General features: G+C 40.2%; 3 protein-coding genes across 7 annotated transcripts in view; all 3 read left to right on the forward strand.

The window, feature by feature from the left end:
- Nucleotides 1-25,611, forward strand: part of LOC102689599 (protocadherin gamma-C5-like) — a 211,921-nt gene that overhangs the window by 167,012 nt on the left and 19,298 nt on the right. Inside the window, exon 1 of one of the 5 annotated variants that reach the window (XM_015349724.2) lies at nucleotides 20,905-23,123. The exons of the other annotated variants lie outside the window; for them this stretch is intronic. Coding sequence (XP_015205210.2) covers nucleotides 21,009-23,123 — 2,115 coding nt within the window. The 5' untranslated portion in view covers nucleotides 20,905-21,008. Of the gene's footprint in view, nucleotides 1-20,904; nucleotides 23,124-25,611 lie in introns of those variants that run through there. 5 annotated transcript variants of the gene reach the window in all.
- Nucleotides 1,359-3,812, forward strand: LOC138241822 (protocadherin gamma-C5-like). The gene has a single exon (XM_069195671.1). It carries the CDS (start codon nucleotides 1,359-1,361, stop codon nucleotides 3,810-3,812), a length of 2,454 nt encoding a protein of 817 aa, XP_069051772.1.
- On the forward strand, nucleotides 5,079-14,912 carry LOC138241823 (protocadherin Fat 4-like). Its single transcript, XM_069195672.1, has 3 exons — nucleotides 5,079-7,328; nucleotides 8,773-11,118; nucleotides 12,522-14,912. Exons 1-3 carry the CDS (start codon nucleotides 5,079-5,081, stop codon nucleotides 14,883-14,885), a joined length of 6,960 nt encoding a protein of 2,319 aa, XP_069051773.1. The 3' UTR covers nucleotides 14,886-14,912.

A 25,611-nucleotide genomic window follows, 5' to 3' on the forward strand; every position in this document is an offset into this window, starting at 1 on the left:
TATGAAAAATATGGCTGCTGATTTGTTAAACTTCAGTTAAAATTCAGTTAAATTTCGTGTATGCTTTGAATGGTTAAATCATTATACTGTAGAATTAACAAATCACATATACATTAGTACGTGCTGCAGCAATTGTAAAACCTTCTATATTAAATGCATAATTTAGAGATTAATTTAATTCCTGCTTGTTCGATCTCACTCTCTGTCTTCAACACTGAAAGAGAGTTGTGGCTATTTATAGCAGATTAATGAGAGAGAATAATTACACCCTTAGCCTAGTGAGGCGCTATGATAACACGCACAGAAGCTAAGCTTCCGTTTATAATGTCTGAACTTACAGTAAACTGGGCACAAAACTTCAGTGAATGATGTTTCTAGCACATCAGCTTGTTTTTTTTCTGGCTTCTGTATTTCACTTGATAAACCAAACATACCATTTAATTTATTATATTTATGTTAGCGTATTAAAAAATGTGTCTTAAATTGAAGCTGCACTGTTCCTTTCAGAACATTACCACCAGGAAGCCAATACCATAAGGGAATTGTCTGATATATAAAACATCTAATTAGCCAGACATCACCATAATGACTAATGACCAGGCTAAATCTAAGTGGAATATAAAATACTGCGCTTTATGATATGTCTCTTCTTTCTATTCAGATAACAGTGTGCGCTTATTGATGAAAAAGGAGAAGGTGGCTTTAAAAGGTGCATGCAGAACTAGCATTTAACAGACCTGGTTAATCTATTTGTTCAAAAAATTTGATAATATTATAAATTGTTTAATGTGCAAAGTGTTCAGAAAAGTGTATTTGCTGGCACAAAAGGAACAACGTGTTAATATGTTTATTAGTAAGAGAAAGTAGAATAAAATAGCAAAACGTTGATAGAAATTGCTGCAAATGCTAATGCACAAACAATGCTACCAAACACAAATGATATTCAAAACAAAATGTAATGTGGGCACGGCAGGAAAAAAAGTCAGTAGCAATTGCATGCATATACTGTATACTGTATGTCGTGTGGGTACATACCTTTAGAGTGAAGTGGAACTGTGCCTTTAAGGCACTGTACATTGCCGATTGGATGAACCAGCCCGATGTGCACACCAATAAACTTGTGCACTATACAAAGAGATCTACTCCCTCCCCCCGTGTACTGCACTGTAACCCTTGCAAAGCTCATAACTGAAGGAGGAAGGGCTGTGCACACAATTACTGTGAGAAAAAATTGCTTTTAGAATAATCGGCAAGTGTTGATTTAAACGGACAAGCTTCATTTAGACATATTTGGTTTTGGAATGGATTTAAGGCAAACACGTGGGTAAAAGAAAAATATTTTTTTTTGCAACTGGGCGATGAAACGCGGGACATGGAATCGAATCTTCAAATGGCAAGCTCTGTGGTTGTGTCACTTTTTTCTTTTGTGGGATACAATAGACGGACAGATTCGTTACACGATCCCAGAGGAGCTAAATAAAGATTCAGTTGTTGGAAATATTGCGAAAGATTTGGGATTGGGAATTGCAGAAATTTCTAATCGCAGACTGCGGATAGCTTCTGAAGGTGGTAAGCAGTATTTTAGTGTGAATTTCGAAAAAGGCGAATTGGTCGTAAGCGAGAGGATAGACAGGGAAGATCTATGTGGACAAAGCGTCCCTTGTTTGCTACCCTTAAAAGTTATTATTGAAACGCCACTGCAGCTGTTCCATGTGGATGTTGAAATCCAGGACATTAATGACAATTCTCCTAGTTTTGTTACTAATGAGCGTGTGTTAAAGATTGCGGAGTCAATAACCCCCGGCGCTAGGTTTCTTCTAGAAAGTGCTGTGGATCCGGATGTAGACAGAAACACATTGCGTTCCTATAATATTAACCAGAACGACAATTTTATTTTGAATGTTAAAACTCACAGGGATGGTACCAAAATCCCTGAGTTGGTTCTTGAAAAATCACTGGACAGAGAGAAGCAGGCTGTTCACCAGCTTGTGCTGACAGCTGTAGATGGAGGGAATCCAGCTAGATCGGGGACATCACAAATTACTGTGATGGTACTTGATAATAACGATAACGCGCCCCACTTTGAAAAAACGTTTTATGAAGCCAGTTTAGTTGAAAATACACCCCCGGGCACGGTGTTTTTAAACGTCAAGGCCACTGACTCAGACGAAGGTCTTAACGGAGAAATACATTATAACTTTGGAGACCAGACACCTGCTGTCGTTCGCAGGTTATTTGAGGTAAATTCACAAACTGGTGAAATTAAAGTAACGGGGCAACTGGATTATGAAGAAACAAATTTGTATAAATTTGATATAATTGCGAAAGATAAGGGTAATCCAGAAATGGAGAGTCACTGTAGTATTCAAGTAGAAGTTACTGATGTGAATGACAATTCTCCAGAAATCATTCTGACCTCATTAACTACGCCAGTCCCGGAAGACTCCGCAATAGGGACAGTAATAGCATTAATTAGTGCAAAAGATGCAGATTCGGGAGAAAATGGAAAGGTTGCTATAGAAGTTGACCCGTTTTCACCATTTAAAATAACGTCTTCGTTTTCAAATCACTATACATTGATAACAAATGCCCCGTTAGACCGCGAGTCTCACTCAGAATACAACATTGAACTAAAAGCAAGTGACTCGGGTTCACCTCCCCTGTCTACAAAGAAAACTGTAACAGTGAACATTTCTGATGTCAATGATAACCCACCTCGCTTCTCAAAATCTCATTATTCAGTATATGTAAACGAAAACGCCACCCCGGGCACAATACTGTATTCGGTGTCTGCTTCTGATTTAGATCTTGGGGACAATGCCAAGATATCCTACACAATTTTGGATTGCAAAGTGCAAGAGATAGCAGTGTCCTCATACGTTTACATTAACAGTGATAATGGCAGCATTTACAGCATGCATTCTTTCGACTATGAGAAATTAAAAGTATTTCAAATTCAAGTGCAGGCAAAAGACCAAGGTTCTCCTCCTCTGAGCAGCAACGTGACTGTTCATGTCTTTATTCTGGATCAGAACGACAATGTCCCCGCTGTCATTTACCCGTCTGCAGATATGGGATCTCTTCCTCATCAGAAGATGCCCCGGTCTGCTAAGGCGGGACATCTCGTTACCAAGGTGACAGCAGTGGACGCTGACTCTGGTCACAACGCCTGGATTTCTTATAAGCTTGTTGAGGCTACAGACGACACTCTGTTCAGTGTGAATCTCTATACTGGAGAGGTCAGGACTAAACGTGGTATTTCTGAACAGGATGACTCCATTCAGAGACTTGTTATAGAAATGAAGGACAACGGAGAGCCGGTACAGTCCGCTACAGTCACAATAGATATTTCATTAGAGGATGGTGTCCATGAACCTATTTTGGATTTCCGACAGAAATCGAAAGAACCCAGTAACAAATCTAGCAAAATTACTTTTTATTTAATACTTGCTCTTGCCTCTGTGTCTGTAATTTCTTTTCTGACGTTTGTCATATTAGCAGTGAAGTGCGTTAGGAACAGCAGAGGTGCTGCGTGTTGTTGTGTCAAACGTGCCGACAAGAATCCACAGAGAAACTTGCAGTTACAGCTGAACACTGACGGGCCTATAAAGTACATAGAGGTCCTGGGAGGTGACATGTTATCTCAAAGCCAGTCCTTTAGATCCTGCTTTTCTCCCATGTCCGAGATCAGTGATTTCACCTTCGTGAAACCCAGCAGCACTACAGACTTTCAAGAGATAATAAACGTGCTTGACGCCTCGCTGCCTGACAACTCCTGGAGTTTTGAAAGTCAACAGGTGAGCACTGTGTAATGCACGTATTTAGCTTCATACAAAATATCATATTTGCAATGATTTACAAAAGACAATTATTTCCTTTACCTTTTGCTAACTTGGCGGACATTTATAAAAAATAAACTTGTTGCAATATTTCTTAAAATGCGAGAGGTGTAAAGGAAGAACAATTGGTATGCAACATCGATTGAATTGTGGTTGACATTCAATATTACATGTATACAAAAAACAGTTACAGTATACACACCTGTTTTGAATTAAGGTTTTGGTTTTGAAGGTGATCTTTGATCTGTGATATTCTGAGATGTAATGATGTGTGACACGTTTAAGAAGTAATGCATATAATATACTCAATTACTAGTGGATCCTGCTAAAGTGAACTATTGGCTGTTACAATCCAGTACATATTGATACCGTCTAGTCCGCTGTTCGTCGAGTTTAAATTTAGTCATAATGTAAAAAAAATACTTTAAAAATAATATCCAATTACAGGAAGTGAGTACGAAAAAAAGGTGCTGGAATATTTATTGAAATAGGCGGCTTTTGTAAAATATAAACCCAGTGTTTATATGACTTCATTATATTCGTACGAAAGCATCAGTATTACGTTTCTGCGCTGCTGTTTAGAAAATTACAATACCATGTCTCAAGAATTTAGAATTATGTTGATCAGTGTGTTTCAAAATGGTATTATATTGTGAAATCCAAAACGACATGTCCTCAATTAGAGCATACAGCAAGCACTTTCTTCTATCTGTAAAGATACTGTTGCTTTAAAACGTAGAATGTATCTTATTGGGTGAGCCTGTGTGGTGTTGTCCTCCAATCACATTTTGAACTGTACAAAGAGATCTACTCCCCCCTCACCACCAGCAGCACCGTAACCCTTACAATGCTCAGAGCAAGATGAAGAAGGGTTGTATGCATGGCGTCTGGTTTAAAAAGATAGAAATGTTATTAATTGATATGAAAAAAATAATTATTTGTATGTAATACATCAGAGTGATGTCCATCTCTCTTGGACATGCATCGGCAATTTACTATGCTTTATAAAAACAGCGTTGGTGCAGGATTTTAAACGAGGGGTTCGGAGAGATGAATAATCGAACGAAGAAAATATTTTTGGAATCGCAGGCACTGTGGTTGTTTCACTTCTTTCTCTTGTGGATAACAGCAGACGGACAGCTCAGGTACACAGTTCCAGAGGAATTAAACGAGGGCTCACTTGTCGGGAATATAGCAAAGGATTTGGGCTTGAGTGCTGCTGAAATTTCGGACCGTAAGATGCGGATAGCTTCTGAAGCTGGAAAACAGTATTTCAATGTGGATTTGAGCAAAGGCGAATTGGTTGTGATCGAGAAAATCGACAGGGAATATCTTTGTGGGCAGAAGGCAAGTTGCCTTTTACCGCTGGAAATTATCATTGAAACGCCACTGCAGTTATACCGTGTGGAGGTTGAAATCCAGGATATCAATGACAATGCACCGGGTTTTCAAACAATGGAGCACGTTTTAAACATCGGTGAGCATGTAGCTCCTGGAGCGCGATTTCCATTGGAGAGCGCACAGGACCCCGATGTTGGTAGTAATGCATTGAGTTCGTATCTTTTGAACCCTAACGATTTTTTTTCTTTGAATATAAAGAGTCATGACGACGGTACGAAGGTCCCTGAGCTAATTTTGAAAAAAGCTCTAGACAGGGAGACAAAAGCTGCTCTCCACTTGACTTTGACTGCGGTGGACGGAGGCAAACCGGCTAGGTCAGGGACAACAGAGATCATTGTCCAGGTGTTAGACACCAATGACAATGCTCCACGATTTGAAAAGCCTGTGTACAAAATTGCGTTGAGTGAAAACACCAGTAAAGGCACAGTCGCTGTTGAAGTCAAAGCGAAAGACTTAGACGAAGGTCCTAACGGGGAAATTCAATACTCATTCGGGGATCACACACAGGAAACTGTGCAAAAGCTTTTTGAGGTAAATTCCCTCACGGGTGAAATTGTCGTAAAAGGCCAGATAGATTATGAATTATCCAAGTCGTACAAATTTGATGTTCGCGCAATAGACAATGGTAACCCCAAAATGGAAGAACATTGTACAGTGCATGTGGAAATTACTGACATAAACGATAACGCTCCAGAAATAGTTTTTACTTCCTTACCAAGTCCCGTTTTGGAGAACGCTACCATTGGAACAGTAGTTGCTTTAATCAGTACAAAAGATTTAGATTCTGGGGAAAACGGCAACGTTAATTTGCAGCTACCTTCAGGTAATCCATTTAAACTTAAATCGTCATTTTCTAACCATTATGCTTTGGTTACTGACGCTTCGTTAGATCGAGAAATGTTTCCGGAGTATAATATTGAAATATTTGCAATAGACTCCGGCTCTCCGCCTCTTTCAACTAAGAAAACCGTAACTGTCAGTGTTGTGGATGTCAATGACAACCCGCCTCGTTTTTCACAACCCTTTTATTCAGTGTATGTGAAGGAAAACAGTGCCCCTGGAGCAGTTCTGTGCTCAGTGTCCGCTTCTGATCCCGATCTGGGGGAGAATGCAAAGGTTTCCTACACTATTTTAGATTCAAAGGTGCAAGATGTTTCTATTTCTTCGTATGTATATATCAATTCCGACAATGGCAGCATTTACAGTATGCAATCATTTGACTATGAGAAATTAAAAGTATTTCAGATTCAGGTAAAGGCAACCGACAAAGGGTCACCGTCAGAAAGCAGCAACGTGACTGTTCATGTCTTTATTCTGGATCAGAACGACAATGTCCCCGCTGTCATTTACCCGTCTGCAGATATGGGATCTCTTCCTCATCAGAAGATGCCCCGGTCTGCGAAAGCGGGACATCTCGTTACCAAGGTGACAGCAGTGGACGCTGACTCTGGTCACAACGCCTGGATTTCTTATAAGCTTGTTGAGGCTACAGACAACACTCTGTTCAGTGTGAATCTCCATACTGGAGAGGTCAGGACTAAACGTAGAGTTTCTGAACAGGATGACTCCACTCAGAGACTTGTTATAGAAATGAAGGACAACGGAGAGCCGGTACAGTCCGCTACAGTCACAATTGATATTTCATTAGAAGATGGTGTCCATGAACCTATTTTGGATTTCCGACAGAAATCGAAAGAACCTGATAAAAATTCGAGCAAAATTACTTTTTATTTAATACTTGCTCTTGCCTCTGTGTCTACAATTTCTTTTCTGACGTTTGTCATATTAGCAGTGAAGTGCGTTAGGAACAGCAGAGGTGCTGCGTGTTGTTGTGTCAAACGTGCCGACAAGAATCCACAGAGAAACTTGCAGTTACAGCTGAACACTGACGGGCCTATAAAGTACATAGAGGTCCTGGGAGGTGACATGTTATCTCAAAGCCAGTCCTTTAGATCCTGCTTTTCTCCCATGTCCGAGATCAGTGATTTCACCTTCGTGAAACCCAGCAGCACTACAGACTTTAAAGAGATAATAAACGTGCTTGACGCCTCGCTGCCTGACAACTCCTGGAGTTTTGAAAGTCAACAGGTGAGCACTAGGTACAGTAAATGATTTAGAGGAACATGCCAAAGTAGCTGTTTATACTGTTTACAGTTCCATTGTAAAAAATATAAATGAATCAGTGCTCGTTTTTCATTTGTATCTACAGTATGCACTTTTGTTTGTGTTGCCTTGTTGTGATGCATTGAATATGGGTGAAGTAATAACTGTTTTTATTGTTCTAATATACGACAACAATGTCAGTTTGCGCATTTTACTGTAAATATGCTGTTGGGCTTGAGGGAAAGCTTTTACTGTATACACAAACTTTTATTTATATCTTGTCTGTTGGCATGCTTCGTGAAAAGGGGTTGGTGCTCCCTATGCATATTTTAATCGATTGCGTTCTCACTTGGCTTCTTTGGTCATGACCTTAGTATCATGACTTTTGTGTACAGTATATATACTGTAGAAAGAGAAAATATGTTTACACCAACCTACAGTACCATAGCCCACTTTTCTTACCATCCTGTTTCACAATTGGTAAACTATATTTTAGCACGTTTATCATTTGTGAGTCGCTGATTACCGGAATGGTAAGCAATACAAATGCAGTACCAGATTTAGAATACCCTTTGTTTATAACTCACAGCTACAGTACATCATTACGCGATTTCTTCCACTTCTTTTTTTTTTGTTAGTCCTCTTTAAAGCTGATAATTAGATTTATGGAAACCTTAAAAATCACTACACTTTATTAAACTGAAGAATTAATTAATCTATTAGTACAGGCTATATAATAAGCTTTTAGCAAAAACATGATTACTTCCATTATTGAATTAGGTGGTTCAATTTAAGTATGTGGTGTGAGCAAATAACTCAGTTGTTAATTCTCCCTCACGTTTATTTAAAACAAGTTTACATAGATGGTATATGCTTCTTCATTTAGCTCTGTAGAGAATTATTATTATTTTTTTATTTACTAAAACAAGTGAACTTTTAGGAACAGCAGTGCTTAGTGTAAGCACCTGTATTAGGCGAATGCTGTTGGTTGTGTCATATACTGTACAGTAGAATACCTGTTGCAGTGAGCAAAGGAAAAGACTGTTTCTTTAAAACAAAGCATAGCTGCTATTGGAGGAGCCTAATGCAGCGCTCTGCACCAATAAACGATAAGAACTGTACAAAGAGATCTATTCCCTTCCCCCAGCCGCCTCACCGTAACCCTTACAATGCTTTTGCTGGGAGACGGAGAGCTGCATTCGCCTTCGCGGATACCGAGATGATTTTTAACTACAATCCAGCTTGGCGAAACATAAATTAATAACGTTACGTTTCTTTTGTTATTTAGGACTTGGCTGTTTTAAGAAAACGGTTTATTAAAGGATTATAAAACAGAGAAATGAAGAGTCGGACTAGGAAAAAGATTTTCAAATGGCAGGCGCGATTCTTGTTTCTTTCCTGTCTGTTGTGGAATACGACATACGGACAGATTCGATACGCAATTCCCGAGGAATTAAAAGAGGGTTCAGCTGTTGGGAATATAGCAAACGATTTGGGATTGAACGTTGGCGAAATGTCAGATCGCAAACTGCGGATAGCTTCTGAGGATGGTAAGCAATATTTCAATGTGGATATGGAAAAGGGGGAATTAGTGGTGAGTGAGAACATCGACAGGGAGAGTCTGTGTGGGCAAAGCAGTTGCCTGTTACCTTTGGAAATTATTATTGAAGAACCATTGCAGCTGTACCGAGTTGAGGTTGAAATCCAAGATATTAACGACAATTCTCCGAAATTCTCTAAAAGTGAGAACGTTCTTAATGTCGCCGAATCCACTATGCCTGGCGTGACATTTCCTTTGGAAACTGCACAAGACCCCGATGCTGGCACAAATTCCCTACGTTCCTATAATTTAAATAAAAACCCAAACTTTGCTTTGAACGTTAAAACTAACAAAGACGGAACAAAGGTCCCAGAGCTGATATTGCAAAAAGCCCTAGACAGAGAGAAGCAGCCTATTCATCAGCTCGTACTGACAGCAGTAGATGGGGGGAATCCAGCGAAATCTGGGACTACACTGATCACAGTTAAAGTTCTAGACATCAATGATAATGCACCCGTGTTTGACAATGCTTTGTATGAAACTCGGCTGAAGGAAGACACGCCAAATGGTACTGTAGTAGTGACTGTTAAAGCCATTGATTTGGATGAGGGTCAGAACGGTGAAATTGTGTATTCTTTTGGTACACATACTTCAGAGGCAGTGCGAAATCTTTTTCATATAAATCCGCATACGGGTGAGATAACTGTAAATGACCAGTTAGATTATGAAACGCGTACTTCCTACAAATTTGATGTTCGCGCCACAGACAAGGGTGTCCCCGCAATTGAAGGACACAGCAGCGTACAGGTGGACGTTTTAGATGTGAATGACAATGCACCGGAGATCATAATTACGTCTTTTCCTAAACCTATTCGAGAAGATGCGCCTATTGGTACTGTAGTTGCATTAATAAGTGTCAAAGACATAGATTCTGAAGACAATGCTAAAGTCACATTAACGTTGCCTTCGGAATGTCCTTTCAAACTAAAACCCTCCTTTTCCAATCATTACACATTGGTAACTGATTCTCAGTTAGATCGTGAGGAATTTCCAGAATACAATATAAAGATAGAAGCGTCGGATTCGGGCTCGCCTCCTCTCTCGTCGAGCAAAGTGATTACAGTCCGTATTTTAGATGTAAATGACAACCCGCCGCGCTTCTCACAATCTTCTTATACGGTTTATGTGAAGGAAAATGATCCCCCTGGCTTAATACTGTGCTCAGTATCTGCTTCTGACCCAGACATAGGAGAGAATTCCGAGATCTCCTATTCCATGTTGGACACCAAAGTTCAGGACGTTTCAGTAACCTCATATATTTATATAAACTCTGCTAACGGCAGTATCTACAGCATGCATTCTTTCGACTATGAGAAAATAAAAATGTTTCAGATTCAGGTGCAGGCAAATGACAAAGGCTCTCCATCAAAAAGCAGCAACGTGACTGTTCATGTCTTTATTCTGGATCAGAACGACAATGTCCCCGCTGTAATTTACCCGTCTGCAGATATGGGATCTCTTCCACATCAGAAGATGCCCCGGTCTGCGAAAGCGGGACATCTCGTTACCAAGGTGACAGCAGTGGACGCTGACTCTGGTCACAACGCCTGGATTTCTTATAAGCTAGTTGAGGCTACAGACGACACTCTGTTCAGTGTGAATCTCTATACTGGAGAGGTCAGGACTAAACGTGGTGTTTCTGAACAGGATGACTCCATTCAGAGACTTGTTATAGAAATGAAGGACAACGGAGAGCCGGTACAGACCGCTACAGTCACAATTGATATTTCATTAGAAGATGGTGTCCATGAACCTATTTTGGATTTCCGACAGAAATCGAAAGAACCTGATAAAAAATCGAGCAAAATTACTTTTTATTTAATACTTGCTCTTGCCTCTGTGTCTGCAGTTTCTTTTCTGACGTTTGTCATATTAGCAGTGAAGTGCGTTAGGAACAGCAGAGGTGCCGCGTGTTGTTGTGTCAAACGTGCCGACAAGAATCCACAGAGAAACTTGCAGTTACAGCTGAACACTGACGGGCCTATAAAGTACATAGAGGTCCTGGGAGGTGACATGTTATCTCAAAGCCAGTCCTTCAGATCCTGCTTTTCTCCCATGTCCGAGATCAGTGATTTCACCTTCGTGAAACCCAGCAGCACTACAGACTTTAAAGAGATAATAAACGTGCTTGACGCGTCTTTACCTGACAACTCCTGGAGTTTTGAAAGCCAACAGGTGAGCATTGCTAATGAAACTATTGCGCTTTTCTTAATGCAATGAATTGTAATTATTCATAGAAGATCTTTTATTCTCTTTTACTAATACAATGGTTTTGAACGCTTTAATCATTCATTTTACAAAACGTTTCGGATTTTAGCTTCAGAATAGTTCATTAAAGCAGAAAGGCAATCAAAGGGAAGTATCTTCTAATATACTGTAGTAACTCAGGACAGCGAATGTCGACGTAATGTAAATTGCCTTTTTTATAACAAATGGTATCTTAAATCTTAATGTGCCAAAATATTCCGGTTTTATATTCGTTGCGTGTGAATTTTCATTTTGGTGGACTACACCAAGAACAATAGAACGTCTGTGGTCACTAAAACAGAACTGTATGAGAGAGAATGGTTCATTTGTATCCGTTTTGATAAAGATTTCAAATTTGTTTCATTTTAGCGTCAAATGCCATTCATGTATATAATTTGGATGTAATTTCTCTGGTTTATACATGAAATATATGAAATGTTTTATATATATATATAGTTCGGCCTTCAAATTTAAATCAATTTCAAATTAAATCACCCTTTTGTCTTAGTTCGCCAATTTAATGAATTGCACAAGTAAATTAATCACATTGCTTTGTAATTGTATGATTAACCTCATTCCCTGTGTTGATTGACACACGAGCTCTTAGATTATAGTGCCTACACGGACGCTTGGAGGATCACAGCTGAACTACAGGTTAGGATGCGCAAAGATCCTAGCTTGAAGGAGTCTCTCACCAGATCTTAAATAGACATAAAGACATACAAGCTCTCTGTCTTAATAGTTAGAGAGAACGTTACAGTATTTGGACATTTCTAAAGGGTTGACTTTTTTAATGTAATTGTTTAATCAGACAAAAATGTCAGTTGGGCAACTTGCTTCATATTACAAATTGTTTGAAATGAATGAGATTACATTGCTCTTTACTATAACTTTGGGCATTTCAGCGTCATATCTCGTGTTCCTTCAAAGGAAAGACTGTTTCTTTAAGGTACTGCTCAACTCCTATTGGATAAGCTAGTGAGGCAGTGTGCGCCAATAAAATGCTGAGTTGTACAAAGAGATCTACTCCCTCCCCCGAGTCGCAGCACCGTAACCCTTACAATGCACACATATGGGAGAAAGAAGGCTATACACGCATTCAAGGATATTCAGAATAGATTCTGTGCTTATACTGGAAATATGTTGTTTTTATTATGGTTTGTTGCATGATTTGTTTAAATACTCTGTTGTCTTTTTGAAGAAAAAAAAGCTTATTAATGGCAATGCAATTCATCAGTTTATACAGAAACGGGACGAGGATTTGGAGTTTGGAATGGCGGTGGCTATGGTCGCTTTGTTTCTTTCTCTTGTGGAATACAATATACGGACAGATTCGATACACGATTCCAGAGGAATTAAATGAGGGTTCCATTGTCGGAAATATAGCTAAAGACTTGGGGCTGCAGATTGCAGAAATTTCGGATCGCAAACTGCGGATAGCTTCCGAGGCTGGTAAGCAGTATTTCAGTGTGGATTGGGGAAAGGGCGAATTGGTTGTGAGCGAAACAATCGACAGGGAGAATCTGTGTGGACAAAGCGCCAGTTGCTTGATACCGCTGGAAGTTATTATTGAATCGCCATTGCAGTTGTATCGTGTTGAGGTTGAAATCCAAGATATTAATGACAACACTCCTTCTTTTGTTACGACCGAGCAAGTCTTAAACATCGCAGAATCAACTGCGCCTGGAGCGCGTTTTCCACTTAAAAACGCAAGAGATCCCGACGTCGGTACGAATGCAATGAGTTCTTACAGGATAAATAAAAATGGCAATTTTGTTTTAAATGTTAAAACTAACAAGGATGGGGCGAAGGTTCCAGAATTGATTTTAGAAAAGGCTCTGGATAGAGAAAACGAGCCTGTTATTCAGCTTGTGCTCATGGCTATAGACGGTGGAAATCCGGCCAGATCAGGGACGACACAGATAACTATTCACGTTCTAGATATCAATGATAATGCGCCTCATTTTGAGAAAGCTCTATATGAAACACCAGTGCAGGAAAACTCGCCTAAAGGTACAGTGATCACAGCATTTAAAGCCGTTGATTTAGATGAAGGATCTAACGGGGATGTTCTGTATTCATTTGCTGATCATACTGCACACAAAATTCTCAATACATTTAATATTAATGCCGAGACGGGAGAGTTAGTTATAATTGATCAGATAGATTATGAGGAATCCAGCTCGTTTGAATTTGATGTCCGTGCTACAGACAAAGGAACTCCAGCAATGGAAACTCACTGTAGTGTGCACGTCGAAATTCTGGACGTGAATGATAATGCACCGGAGATAGTTCTCACATCATTACCCAGCCCTGTTCGGGAAGACGCCTCAGTCGGAACTGTAGTTGCTTTAATCACCGCCAAAGATTTAGACTCCGGAGACAATGGGAAAGTAAACGTATTAGTGTCTCCGGGTTATCCTTTTAAATTAAAGCCTTCCTTTGCTAATCATTATGCACTGGTTACAGATTCTAGTTTAGATCGTGAAACGTTTCCAGAATATAACATAGAAATACAAGCATCTGACTCGGGTTCACCTTCTCTTAGGACGCAAAAAATAATAACTGTTAATATTTTAGATGTTAACGATAATGCCCCGGTGTTTTCGAAGGCTTCTTACACAGCGTATGTAAAAGAAAACGCCACTCCAGGTAAAATACTCTATTCAGTTTCAGCTTCTGATTCAGATTTGGGGGAGAATGCCAAAGTCTCGTATTCTATTTTGGACACTAAGGTGCAAGACATATCTCTTTCTTCGTATATTTACATTAACTCCGATAATGGCAGTATCTACAGCATGCATTCTTTCGACTATGAGAAATTAAAAGTATTTCAAATTCAAGTGCAGGCAAAAGACCAAGGTTCTCCTCCTCTGAGCAGCAACGCGACTGTTCATGTCTTTATTCTGGATCAGAACGACAATGTCCCCGCTGTCATTTACCCGTCTGCAGATATGGGATCTCTTCCTCATCAGAAGATGCCCCGGTCTGCTAAAGCGGGACATCTCGTTACCAAGGTGACAGCAGTGGACGCTGACTCTGGTCACAACGCCTGGATTTCTTATAAACTTGTTGAGGCTACAGACGACTCTCTGTTCAGTGTGAATCTCCATACTGGAGAGGTCAGGACTAAACGTGGTGTTTCTGAACAGGATGACTCCATTCAGAGACTTGTTATAGAAATGAAGGACAACGGAGAGCCGGTACAGTCCGCTACAGTCACAATAGATATTTCATTAGAAGATGGTGTCCATGAACCTATTTTGGATTTCCGACAGAAATCGAAAGAACCTGATAAAAAATCGAGCAAAATTACTTTTTATTTAATACTTGCTCTTGCATCTGTGTCTGCAATTTCTTTTCTGACGTTTGTCATATTAGCAGTGAAGTGCGTTAGGAACAGCAGAGGTGCTGCGTGTTGTTGTGTAAAACGTGCCGACAAGAATCCACAGAGAAACTTGCAGTTACAGCTGAACACTGACGGGCCTATAAAGTACATAGAGGTCCTGGGAGGTGACATGTTATCTCAAAGCCAGTCCTTTAGATCCTGCTTTTCTCCCATGTCCGAGATCAGTGATTTCACCTTCGTGAAACCCAGCAGCACTACAGACTTTCAAGAGATAATAAACGTGCTTGACGCGTCCTTACCAGACAATGCCTGGACTTTTGAAAGTCAACAGGTAAGAATTCTGTAAATAGCCAAGTTTGTTTCTGAACAGATGAGAAAATGAATCAGTATTCCTTATTTTGGTAATTCTGTAATAATATCATAATGATTGTTTTCTTTTTTCCCTTCAGAGATTAAATAAGGATTACAGGGAAAATATCTCTCTCTGTGTGGGCAATTGTTTTGAGTGTCCATAGTTAAATAATTATGATTAATATCAGTCTTATTATTTGAACCCCCGTCTGTAATAAGCTTCACTAATTTACGTGTTAATGGTTGTTAATATGAAATAATTCTTCTGTATTTTGTTTTATTCTTGGTGGTTAAAGTTAATCAATGTTCAAATTCTTGATGTCTTTTTAAACCAAAAATTATATACTAATGATTTTTAAAATAAGTAATGATTTTACAGCATAACGAATAATATTTTTGGGGAAAAACGGATATGAAATTAAAGTGGTTATGTTAGAAATTGGGAATGGGTCATTATCAGTGTGAGGTTGTACAATTGGAAGGGGGCTGCTGCACCTCCCAGACGACTGGTACCACCTGTACCATCGGGCCCATTGGTTGTCGTTTGCTTGTGCAGAAGGTACCACACTCCTCCATTCCATGGTCTGATCACAAACAGATCGGGTGTTTTTCACCCCACATTTGTTGGTCTCAATGTTTTTGAACTTTAAAATGAGCAGAAGCTGAGAAAAATAATTTCTGAAACTAAGCTTTAAAGTAAAAAACTGCTAGTTTTATCATATCATCATTATTACCATTGCAACAGGAAACCAATATATGTATATGCCTTTTTTAAAAGAAATATGTCGTGTCTGAAATTGTTTTTTATATATTTGATAATGTAGTGATTATATTATTTGAAGCTTTTCATTAAGTCGATTAATTCAAAGATATCACATGCAGTTTCTATACTCTGTTAATTGAACCTCGTTGCTTTCAGTGTAACTGGTAACTGGTGCTGTTTACAATTTGGTAGAAAGAAAATAGTTTTAAATGTTAACACTACTAAACTTCAAGTTTTCGTTTCACGTGCCAGCAACAACTCACGCAACAAGGGCTTAAAGGAGGGAATTACAGAGCTCAGGTGTCCACTGCACTAATTTGTTTCATGGATGTGTTCCCGAATTTCAGCACCATTGAGATGGACAGCTCCACACAGGGACTTATCTGACAGTGCTGTGGTTTGCAGGACAGAGAATCTTTCTGACAAAAAAAAAAACCTGTTGTTATTAAGCGATGTGTAGGCTTACGTCCAGTCAACCTGTGTTTAGAGATTCAATATCTAAAGGAGAGTTATTTAGTTTATCATTTAATCACAATAGCAATTAAATGGATCCCTCTGTGGATTTGTATCAGAAATATTTTGCACGTTTTGTTTTCTTATGTCTGGAAACAGCAGTAGAAAATTCACAGGGAGTACTTAATGCGTTTATGAAGGAAAGAAACGTGATTTTTTATTTTAGTCTATTTTAATTAACTATTTTTATGAACAAATGCATGTGTTAACTTGTTCTTCAATCTTTGTCACTGTCCACTGAATTAACATTTGACTGTAACCCGTAAATGCTAATCACAGCTCGCGTATAGGTAGGCATGAATAGTGTCAGCGAAATGTGACTTTAAGACGTTTTAGCATTTCTATTGGATAGACATGTACTGCGTTCTGCACCAATCAAATGGTGAGTTGTACAAAGAGATCGACTCCCTTCCCCCACCTCCAGCTGCAGTACTATAACCCCTTACAATGCTCATTGCTGCTTATGTAGAGGCTGTGCTCACATCAATGGATATAATACTTAAATATCGGGATTTTTTAAGTACTCCTTTTTCATTTTCAGCAATGTCCTTTTCATAACATCTTGGGGGAAGGATTTTGTTGTGGGTTTAAAAAGGATGCTTTGATAGAAATGCAATTTATTTGCCCTGGGAAATGAAAAGCGGGACAAGGAATCCGATCTCGGAATGGCAGGCGCTGTGGTTGCTCTGTTGTTTTGTGTCGTGGAGTACAATAGACGGACAGATTCGCTACACGATTCCCGAGGAATTAAAAGAGGGTTCTGTTGTTGGGAATATAGCCAAAGACTTGGGCTTGAGCGTTGCCGAAATTTCGGACCGCAAGCTTCGTATAGCTTCTGAGACTGGTAAGCAATATTTCAGTGTGGATTTGGGAAAGGGCGAACTGGTCGTGAGCGAGATAATAGACAGGGAGTATATCTGTGGACAAAATACTATCTGCTTATTACCTCTGCAAGTTATTACTGAATCGCCCTTGCAGCTGCACCGCGTTGAGATTGAAATCCAGGACGTTAATGACAATGCTCCGAATTTCCTTACAAAAGAGCACATTTTAAAAATTGCTGAATCTATGACACCAGGGGCGCGATTTCCGTTGGAAAGCGCACAGGACCCTGATGTTGGTACCAATAGCCTGCGTTCTTATTCTATAAATGCTAATGAATATTTTCGGTTAAATGTTAAAAGTCTCGAAGATGGCAGAATTTCCCCGGAATTGATTTTGGAGAAATCCTTAGACAGAGAAAAACAGGCTTTTCACCATCTCGTATTAACCGCTTTAGATGGAGGAAATCCCGTCAAATCTGGTACCACTTTGATTCAGGTTGTCGTCCAAGATAGTAATGACAACGCGCCACAGTTTGATCAAACAGTTTACAAAGCATCTATTAGTGAAAATACTGCGCCGGGGACTGTCATTGTTACACTTAAAACCACCGACTTAGATGAAGGACCAAATGGACAAATACAGTACTCTTTCGGTACTCACACGTCTGATGTGGTACAGAAACTGTTTGCTATAAACCCTGACACGGGTGAGATTAGCGTCATAGGAGACCTGGATTACGAAGAGAGTAAATTTTATACTTTTGATGTTCGAGGTAAAGATAGAGGTATCCCAGAGCTGGAAGGTCACTGTACTGTTCAAGTCAATGTTTTAGACGTGAATGATAACCCACCAGAAGTCATTCTCACTTCATTGCCGAACCCAGTCCTCGAAAATGCTCCAGTAGGTACCGTGTTAGCTTTAATTAACGCGAGAGATCTGGATTCTGGGGAAAATGGAAAGGTGGATCTACAGGTATCCCCGGGCTACCCTTTCAAACTGAAGCCCTCTTTCGAAAACCATTATTCCTTGGTAACCGATTCGCAATTAGATCGCGAAACCACATCCGACTATGACATAGAAATAGTTGCGACGGACTCCGGGACACCTCGCCTTCAGACGAAGAAACTCATCCACGTCGAAGTTTTAGATGTAAATGACAATTCTCCGTTATTCTCACGGCCTTCCTACGACGTGTACATGAAAGAAAACAGCCCAGCGGGTGAGTCGCTGTGTTGTGTGTCCGCCTCCGATAAAGACTCGGGAAAGAACTCTTTAATCTCGTATTCGATCGTGGATTCTGTGGTAAATGGGATTCATGTTTCGTCGTATTTTTATATTAATTCGGAGAACGGGACTATATATAGCTTGAATTCCTTTGACTATGAAAAATTAAAAGTCTTCCAGATTACTGTACGCGCTGCGGATCAAGGTTCCCCTTCTCTACAAAGCAACGCGACTGTTCATGTCTTTATTCTGGATCAGAACGACAATGTCCCCGCTGTCATTTACCCGTCTGCAGATATGGGATCTCTTCCTCATCAGAAAATGCCCCGGTCTGCGAAAGCGGGACATCTCGTTACCAAGGTGACGGCAGTTGACGCTGACTCTGGTCACAACGCCTGGATTTCTTATAAACTTGTTGAGGCTACAGACGACACTCTGTTCAGTGTGAATCTCCATACTGGAGAGGTCAGGACTAAACGTGGTATTTCTGAACAGGATGACTCCATTCAGAGACTTGTTATAGAAATGAAGGACAACGGAGAGCCAGTACAGTCCGCTACAGTCACAATAGATATTTCATTAGAAGATGGTGTCCATGAACCTATTTTGGATTTCCGACAGAAATCGAAAGAACCCAGTAACAAATCGCACAAAATTACTTTTTATTTAATACTTGCTCTTGCTTCTGTGTCTGCAGTTTCTTTTCTGACGTTTGTCATATTAGCAGTGAAGTGCGTTAGGAACAGCAGAGGTGCTGCGTGTTGTTGTGTCAAACGTGCCGACAAGAATCCACAGAGAAACTTGCAGTTACAGCTGAACACTGACGGGCCTATAAAGTACATAGAGGTCCTGGGAGGTGACATGTTATCTCAAAGCCAGTCCTTTAGATCCTGCTTTTCTCCCATGTCCGAGATCAGTGATTTCACCTTCGTGAAACCCAGCAGCACTACAGACTTTCAAGAGATAATAAACGTGCTTGACGCCTCGCTGCCTGACAACTCCTGGAGTTTTGAAAGCCAACAGGTGAGCACTAGATGGAAACTGATGGTTCTCATTCAGTTACTCAGGCAATTATGTGACTAAACAATCTGAAGCCAGAGATAAACCTTTAAACAGAATATTTTATTTCCCTCTTACAGTTAGAGAAAATATTTAGTCAAAGATGGAAGTGAGATATTAATCAGGTTCACTGTACACATTGTGTATATTTTTATATTGCTTAATCTAATATGGAATATTGTGTATAAGGTATATTGTAACTGTACTGAAATGCGTAATCTCATTTCCAGCTATTTCTTTCCTTATACTGTATACTCCCTCTTTTGCCTTTTCTTTTTCTGGCGCACATACAGTACACTTTTATAAGCGCTTATGCTTTAACCCAAATCAAATGAATATAAATACAGGAGACTGACCTGCTACTGTATGTCCTAATAAACCAGTCCAAAAGGAAATTACTTTTTCACACGTTTTTCACAACTAAACCTATTGTAAAAGTCCTTTAGCTGTTTAGACGAGCATGTTTTTATTCAATTGTAATCACTAAACTTTTATGACTACATAAAAAAATATTTCTCAGTTACATATACACAAATGTGCCTCCTGGCATTTGAAACAAAGTGTGGTACAGGCTACCAATATTATAACTTAAACGTTGAAAAGTTTTTTACGTGAAAAAAGTGTACTTCGCCAGGAACGTCAAACATAATTAATTTGCAATTAAATGCCAGAGATAAAGTCTCAACTGTGGATTATTTCAATGATTACAATGTCTGCTTCTTGCATTTGCTGAGTGGAACTGATGTATTGACTTGAAACGAAGTATGTTATTTTAAAAGATTGAAACAGTTACAGTTCTTTGAAAGTTTATAATACAAGCACACCCAAATCCTATTTAAGCACGTTCATAACAATCTGTCGTTAATTTATCATTCCATGTGCCTTCTTGCAACGAAATACACAACCCCAAAACCTGAGAACAGTTTTTGAGATCCCTACAATGTCACACAGCTAGCTTGTGATGTTTTTGTACAGTCCTGATACACGTGTAAGCACCGTATATATACATATACGATTATTTCTATTTTACATAGTTTCCATGGGTATCTTCGGAACATTTTACACACAACAAATATCAAGCTTGAAGCGGGAGAGAAACTGTTTCTTTAAGATACAGCACGCCTCCCATTGGATAATCCAGTTCGCGCAACGCGCCAATGAGGCGCACTAGCTGTACAAAGAGATCTACTGCTTCCCCCAGCTACAGCACCGTAACCCTTACGGAGCTTATGCATGAGAAAGAGGAGGCTGTACATACAGTACATTTACGCACACAAAACAGAAGCTTAATGCACAGTTTAGATCCATGTGATAGTCGTGCTCTTCCGCTGGATTGCGTGATTCGACTGCAATAATTAACCCCCATTGTTTGATGGAAAACAAATATTAAACGGACCGGGAATGAAAAGCCGGACTGGAGAGAGCTTCTGCGGGCGGCAGGTGCTGTGGTCGCTGCTTTTCTGTCTTCTTTGGAGTACAATAGACGGGCAGATCCGTTACACGGTTCAAGAGGAATTAAAAGTGGGTTCTGATGTCGGAAACATAGCTAAAGATCTGGGGCTGGATGTCGCAGAAATTTTGGGACGCAAACTGCGGATAGCTTCTGAGGCTGGTAAGCAGTATTTCAGTGTGGATTTGGGAGAGGGCAAACTGGTAGTGAGTGAGAGACTCGACAGAGAGGATCTGTGTGGACAAAGCTCCACTTGCTTGTTGCCTTTGGAGATTATTATTGAAATGCCTTTACAGCTGTACCGCGTCGAGGTTGAAGTCCAGGATATCAATGACAACTCGCCCCTGTTTCTTACAAACGAACGTACTTTAAAAATCGCCGAGTCTACAGCTCCAGGTGTACGCTTTCCTTTGGAAAGTGCACAAGATCCCGATGTAGGCAGCAATTCGTTAAAGTCTTATTCGATAAGCAACAATGACTGTTTTACGTTGAAGGTTAAGAATCTCGATGACGGAAGAAAAATCCCTGAACTGGTATTAGAAAAGACACTTGACAGAGAGAAGCAGTCTGTTCATAATCTGCTGTTGACGGCTGTAGATGGAGGCAATCCAGCAAGATCTGGCACCTCGCAAATCACAGTTGTTGTTCTTGATATTAATGACAACATCCCCGTATTTGAAAAAAGCACATATAAACTAAATCTCAGTGAGGACACTCTTCTGGGATCCCTCGTTATTGAAATCACTGCCACGGATTCGGATGAAGGTCCAAACGGTGAAATAGATTACTCATTTGTTGAGCACACTCCAGAGTCGGTGCGTAACAAGTTTGATATCAAACCAAAAACGGGGGAAATATTCCTGAAAGGGGACCTGGATTACGAAGGCACTAGTGCTTACAGAATCGACGTGAGAGCCAGAGACAAAGGGAATCCTGAAATGGAAGGTCACTGTAGCGTGCACATAGATATTGTGGATGTTAATGACAATTCTCCGGAAATCGTCCTTACGTCTCAGCCAAATCCTGTTCGTGAAGATGCTCCGGTTGGGACAGTTGTCGCTTTAATAACTGTAAGGGATATAGATTCTGGCGAGAATGGGAAGGTGATTTTGCAGTTGCTCCCCGGTTATCCTTTCAAACTAAATCCTTCCTTTGCCCACCATTACGCGTTGGTCACTAACGGAGTCTTAGACAGAGAAAGGTTCAGAGAGTATAACATAGAAGTGACTGCCATCGATTCAGGTTCCCCATCTCTCGCCACGAAAAAAATAATACCAGTTAATATTGTGGACGTCAACGACAACCCCCCGAGCTTCTCCGAGTCCTCCTATAACGCATATGTGATAGAAAATAATCCTTTGGGTACTCTGCTCTGTTCAGTGACAGCGTCGGACCCCGACTTTGGAGAGAATGCAAAAATATCATATTCCATTTTAGACAGCCAGCTTAATGATAGATCTGTTTCGTCCTACGTTTACATTAACTCCGACAATGGCAGTATCTACAGCATGCATTCCTTTGACTATGAGAAACTTAAAGTATTTCGGATTCAAGTGCAAGCAAAAGACCAAGGTTCTCCTCCTCTGAGTGGCAACGCGACTGTTCATGTCTTTATTCTGGATCAGAACGACAATGTCCCCGCTGTCATTTACCCGTCTGCAGATATGGGATCTCTTCCTCATCAGAAGATGCCCCGGTCTGCTAAGGCGGGACATCTCGTTACCAAGGTGACAGCAGTGGACGCTGACTCTGGTCACAACGCCTGGATTTCTTATAAGCTTGTTGAGGCTACAGACGACTCTCTGTTCAGTGTGAATCTCCATACTGGAGAGGTCAGGACTAAACGTGGTGTTTCTGAACAGGATGACTCCATTCAGAGACTTGTTATAGAAATGAAGGACAACGGGGAGCCGGTACAGTCCTCCACAGTAACAGCTGATATTTCATTAGAGGATGGTGTCCATGAAGCCATTTTAGATTTTCGACAGAAATCTAAAGAATCAAATACCAAATCCAGCAAATTGACATTTTATTTAACAATTTCTCTTGCATCGGTTTCTGTTGTATCTTTTCTGACTTTTGTTATATTAGGAGTAAAGTGCATTAGAAACTGGAAATGCAGTTCGTTTTCCTGTGTCAGAGGGCATGATTCTGGAAATAAGAATCAAAGCAGAAACTTGCAGTTACAGTTGAACACTGACGGGCCTATAAAGTACATAGAGGTCCTGGGAGGTGACATGTTATCTCAAAGCCAGTCCTTTAGATCCTGTTTTTCTCCCGTGTCCGAGATCAGTGATTTCACCTTCGTGAAACCCAGCAGCACTACAGACTTTAAAGAGATAATAAACGTGCTTGATGCCTCGCTGCCTGACAACTCCTGGAGTTTTGAAAGTCAGCAGGTGAGCTTTGACTAATATGAATCAGTGGTTAACGTGTTTCAGTTTGTTAGACAATTGACGATGGCTTCTTAAGTTCAGCTTGTCGAACTTCATGTTAAAATGTAAATCTGAATTTTAGTCTTTTTTTCTTTTTCTCCTCAGAATGTTTATTGAGTTTTTTTTTGGTTTTATTTCTTACCAAACAGAAGGTTTATGAGGTGTGTTTTTGTTGCAAGCATGGAACTGTTTCACAAAACGCCTTAAGGTATGGGAGAACAATATGGTACTGTAGGTAATGCACATGACAAAAGTCTGAAATATTCGTAATGTAGTTTTGGAACATTTCAGCTTGTTGGTGGTTTTAATGAAACCTCACCTGAAGGAGAAAGGAAAGGAAACCACCAGACGAATCAGTACACGTGCGCACTGAAACGTTTGGCATAATCACTGATATTGAAATCCATTGTTTATATAGAAATCATAGAAGTTGAGGAAGATTGCTTTTTATGATATGTATGTCAACCCTGGATGGAACTAGGTTTTCCCAATATTAAGAATATTCTCTTTTTTGCATCCTATTTGCCTGTATTCTCTTGTGTGTGTTTTAATAGACTGAACAAGCTGTATCTTTAAGGCACAGTTAAGCTCTCATTGGTTGAGAACGTGCGGCGCTGCACTCCAATGAAAATGCTGAATTGTACAAAGAGATCTACTCTCTTCCCACAGCCACAGCACCGTAACCCTTCTGAAGCTTAATGCAGGGGATGAACACCGATGAACGCACATCTACAGATACAAACAATGGGCATAGATATGCGTTACGATATTGTGTTATTTTATTTTGAAATTTATTTCAATTATTTCATTTCCCGTAAGTGACATCAGATGAAAGTTTATGTAAAACGCATTGAAAAGAAATGGAAAGCTGTGCCAGAAAAGGGATCGTGAAATGGCCGATACTGCGGTCGTTTTATTTCTTTGTCTTGTGGAGTACAGTCAAAGGACAGATTCGTTACACCATTCCAGAAGAATTAGCTAAAGGTTCCCTTGTTGGAAATATAGCTAACGATTTGGGCTTGGATATTGCAAGAATTGCGGATCGCAAGCTCCGAATTGCATCTGAGTCTGGTAAGCAGTATTTCAGTGTGGATTTGGGAAAGGGAGAATTGATTGTGAGTGAAAGAATCGACAGGGAAAATCTGTGTGGACAAAGCGCCACTTGCTTATTGGTATTGGAGATAATTATTGAATCGCCATTGCAGCTTCATCGCGTTGAGGTGGAAATCCAAGATATTAATGACAATTCTCCCAATTTCATTACAAAGGAGCATGTGCTAAAGGTAGCGGAGCATGTAACTCCTGGAGCCCGCTTTCCACTAGAAAGCGCACAGGACCCTGATATTGGTAGCAATTCTTTGCGCTCCTATGTACTGAAGAGCAACGATCATTTCACCCTGAATGTGAAAACTCTGCAGGATGGCAGGAAAGTACCCGAATTAACGTTGGCAAAATCTTTGGATAGAGAGAAACAGCCGTCTCATGAGCTGTTGGTGATAGCTGTTGATGGGGGCAATCCAGTGAAATCTGGGACAGCGCGGATTAAGATCCACGTTTTAGACGTAAATGACAACGCGCCACAGTTCGATCAACAATTTTACAAAACATCACTTCATGAAAATGTTCTTCCTGGAACTGTTGTTATTAAGCTTAACGCTTCAGACGTAGACGAGGGACTGAATGGAGAAATTCAATACGCCTTCAGTGATCACGCTTCAGTTATGGTGCTTAATGCTTTTAGTGTGAATTCGCAAACAGGTGAAATACTGGTAAAGGGGCGACTGGATTTCGAGCAGACCAGTTTCTATGCACTTGACATGGTGGCTAAAGACAAAGGCAGCCCCCAAATGGAGGGTCATTGCAGTGTTCAAGTTAACATTATTGACGATAACGATAATACCCCGGAGATAATACTGAAATCTTTGACAAGTCCTGTTCCTGAAAATGCTGCAATTGGGACAGTAATCGGCTTATTAAATGTCAGAGACTTAGATTCTCACGAAAACGGGAAAGTCACTGTACATATTCCTCCTGATTGTCCTTTTAAATTGACCCCCTCCATAGAAAACCATTACGCCTTGGTGACTAACTCGCACCTTGACCGCGAATCCCTCTCTGAGTATAACATTGAAATAAATGCTGTTGACTCGGGTTCCCCAGGGCTTTCAACAAAGAAAACCGTGACTGTCAGCATTGAGGACGTCAATGACAACGCTCCGCAGTTTACTCGTCATTCGTATGCTGTGTATATAAATGAAAACAGCGCTCCAGGTACAATTCTGTGTACAGTATCTGCTTCCGATCCAGATCTTGGGGACAATGCCAAGATCACTTATAACATCTTAGATACAAAGGTGCAAGACGTGTCTGTCTCCTCCTATATTTACATTAACCCTGATAATGGAAGCCTCTATAGCATGCATTCTTTCGACTATGAGAAACTTAAAGTATT

This window comes from Lepisosteus oculatus, chromosome 11 (assembly GCF_040954835.1).
Source record: "Lepisosteus oculatus isolate fLepOcu1 chromosome 11, fLepOcu1.hap2, whole genome shotgun sequence".
Taxonomy (NCBI): Eukaryota; Metazoa; Chordata; class Actinopteri; order Semionotiformes; family Lepisosteidae; genus Lepisosteus; species Lepisosteus oculatus.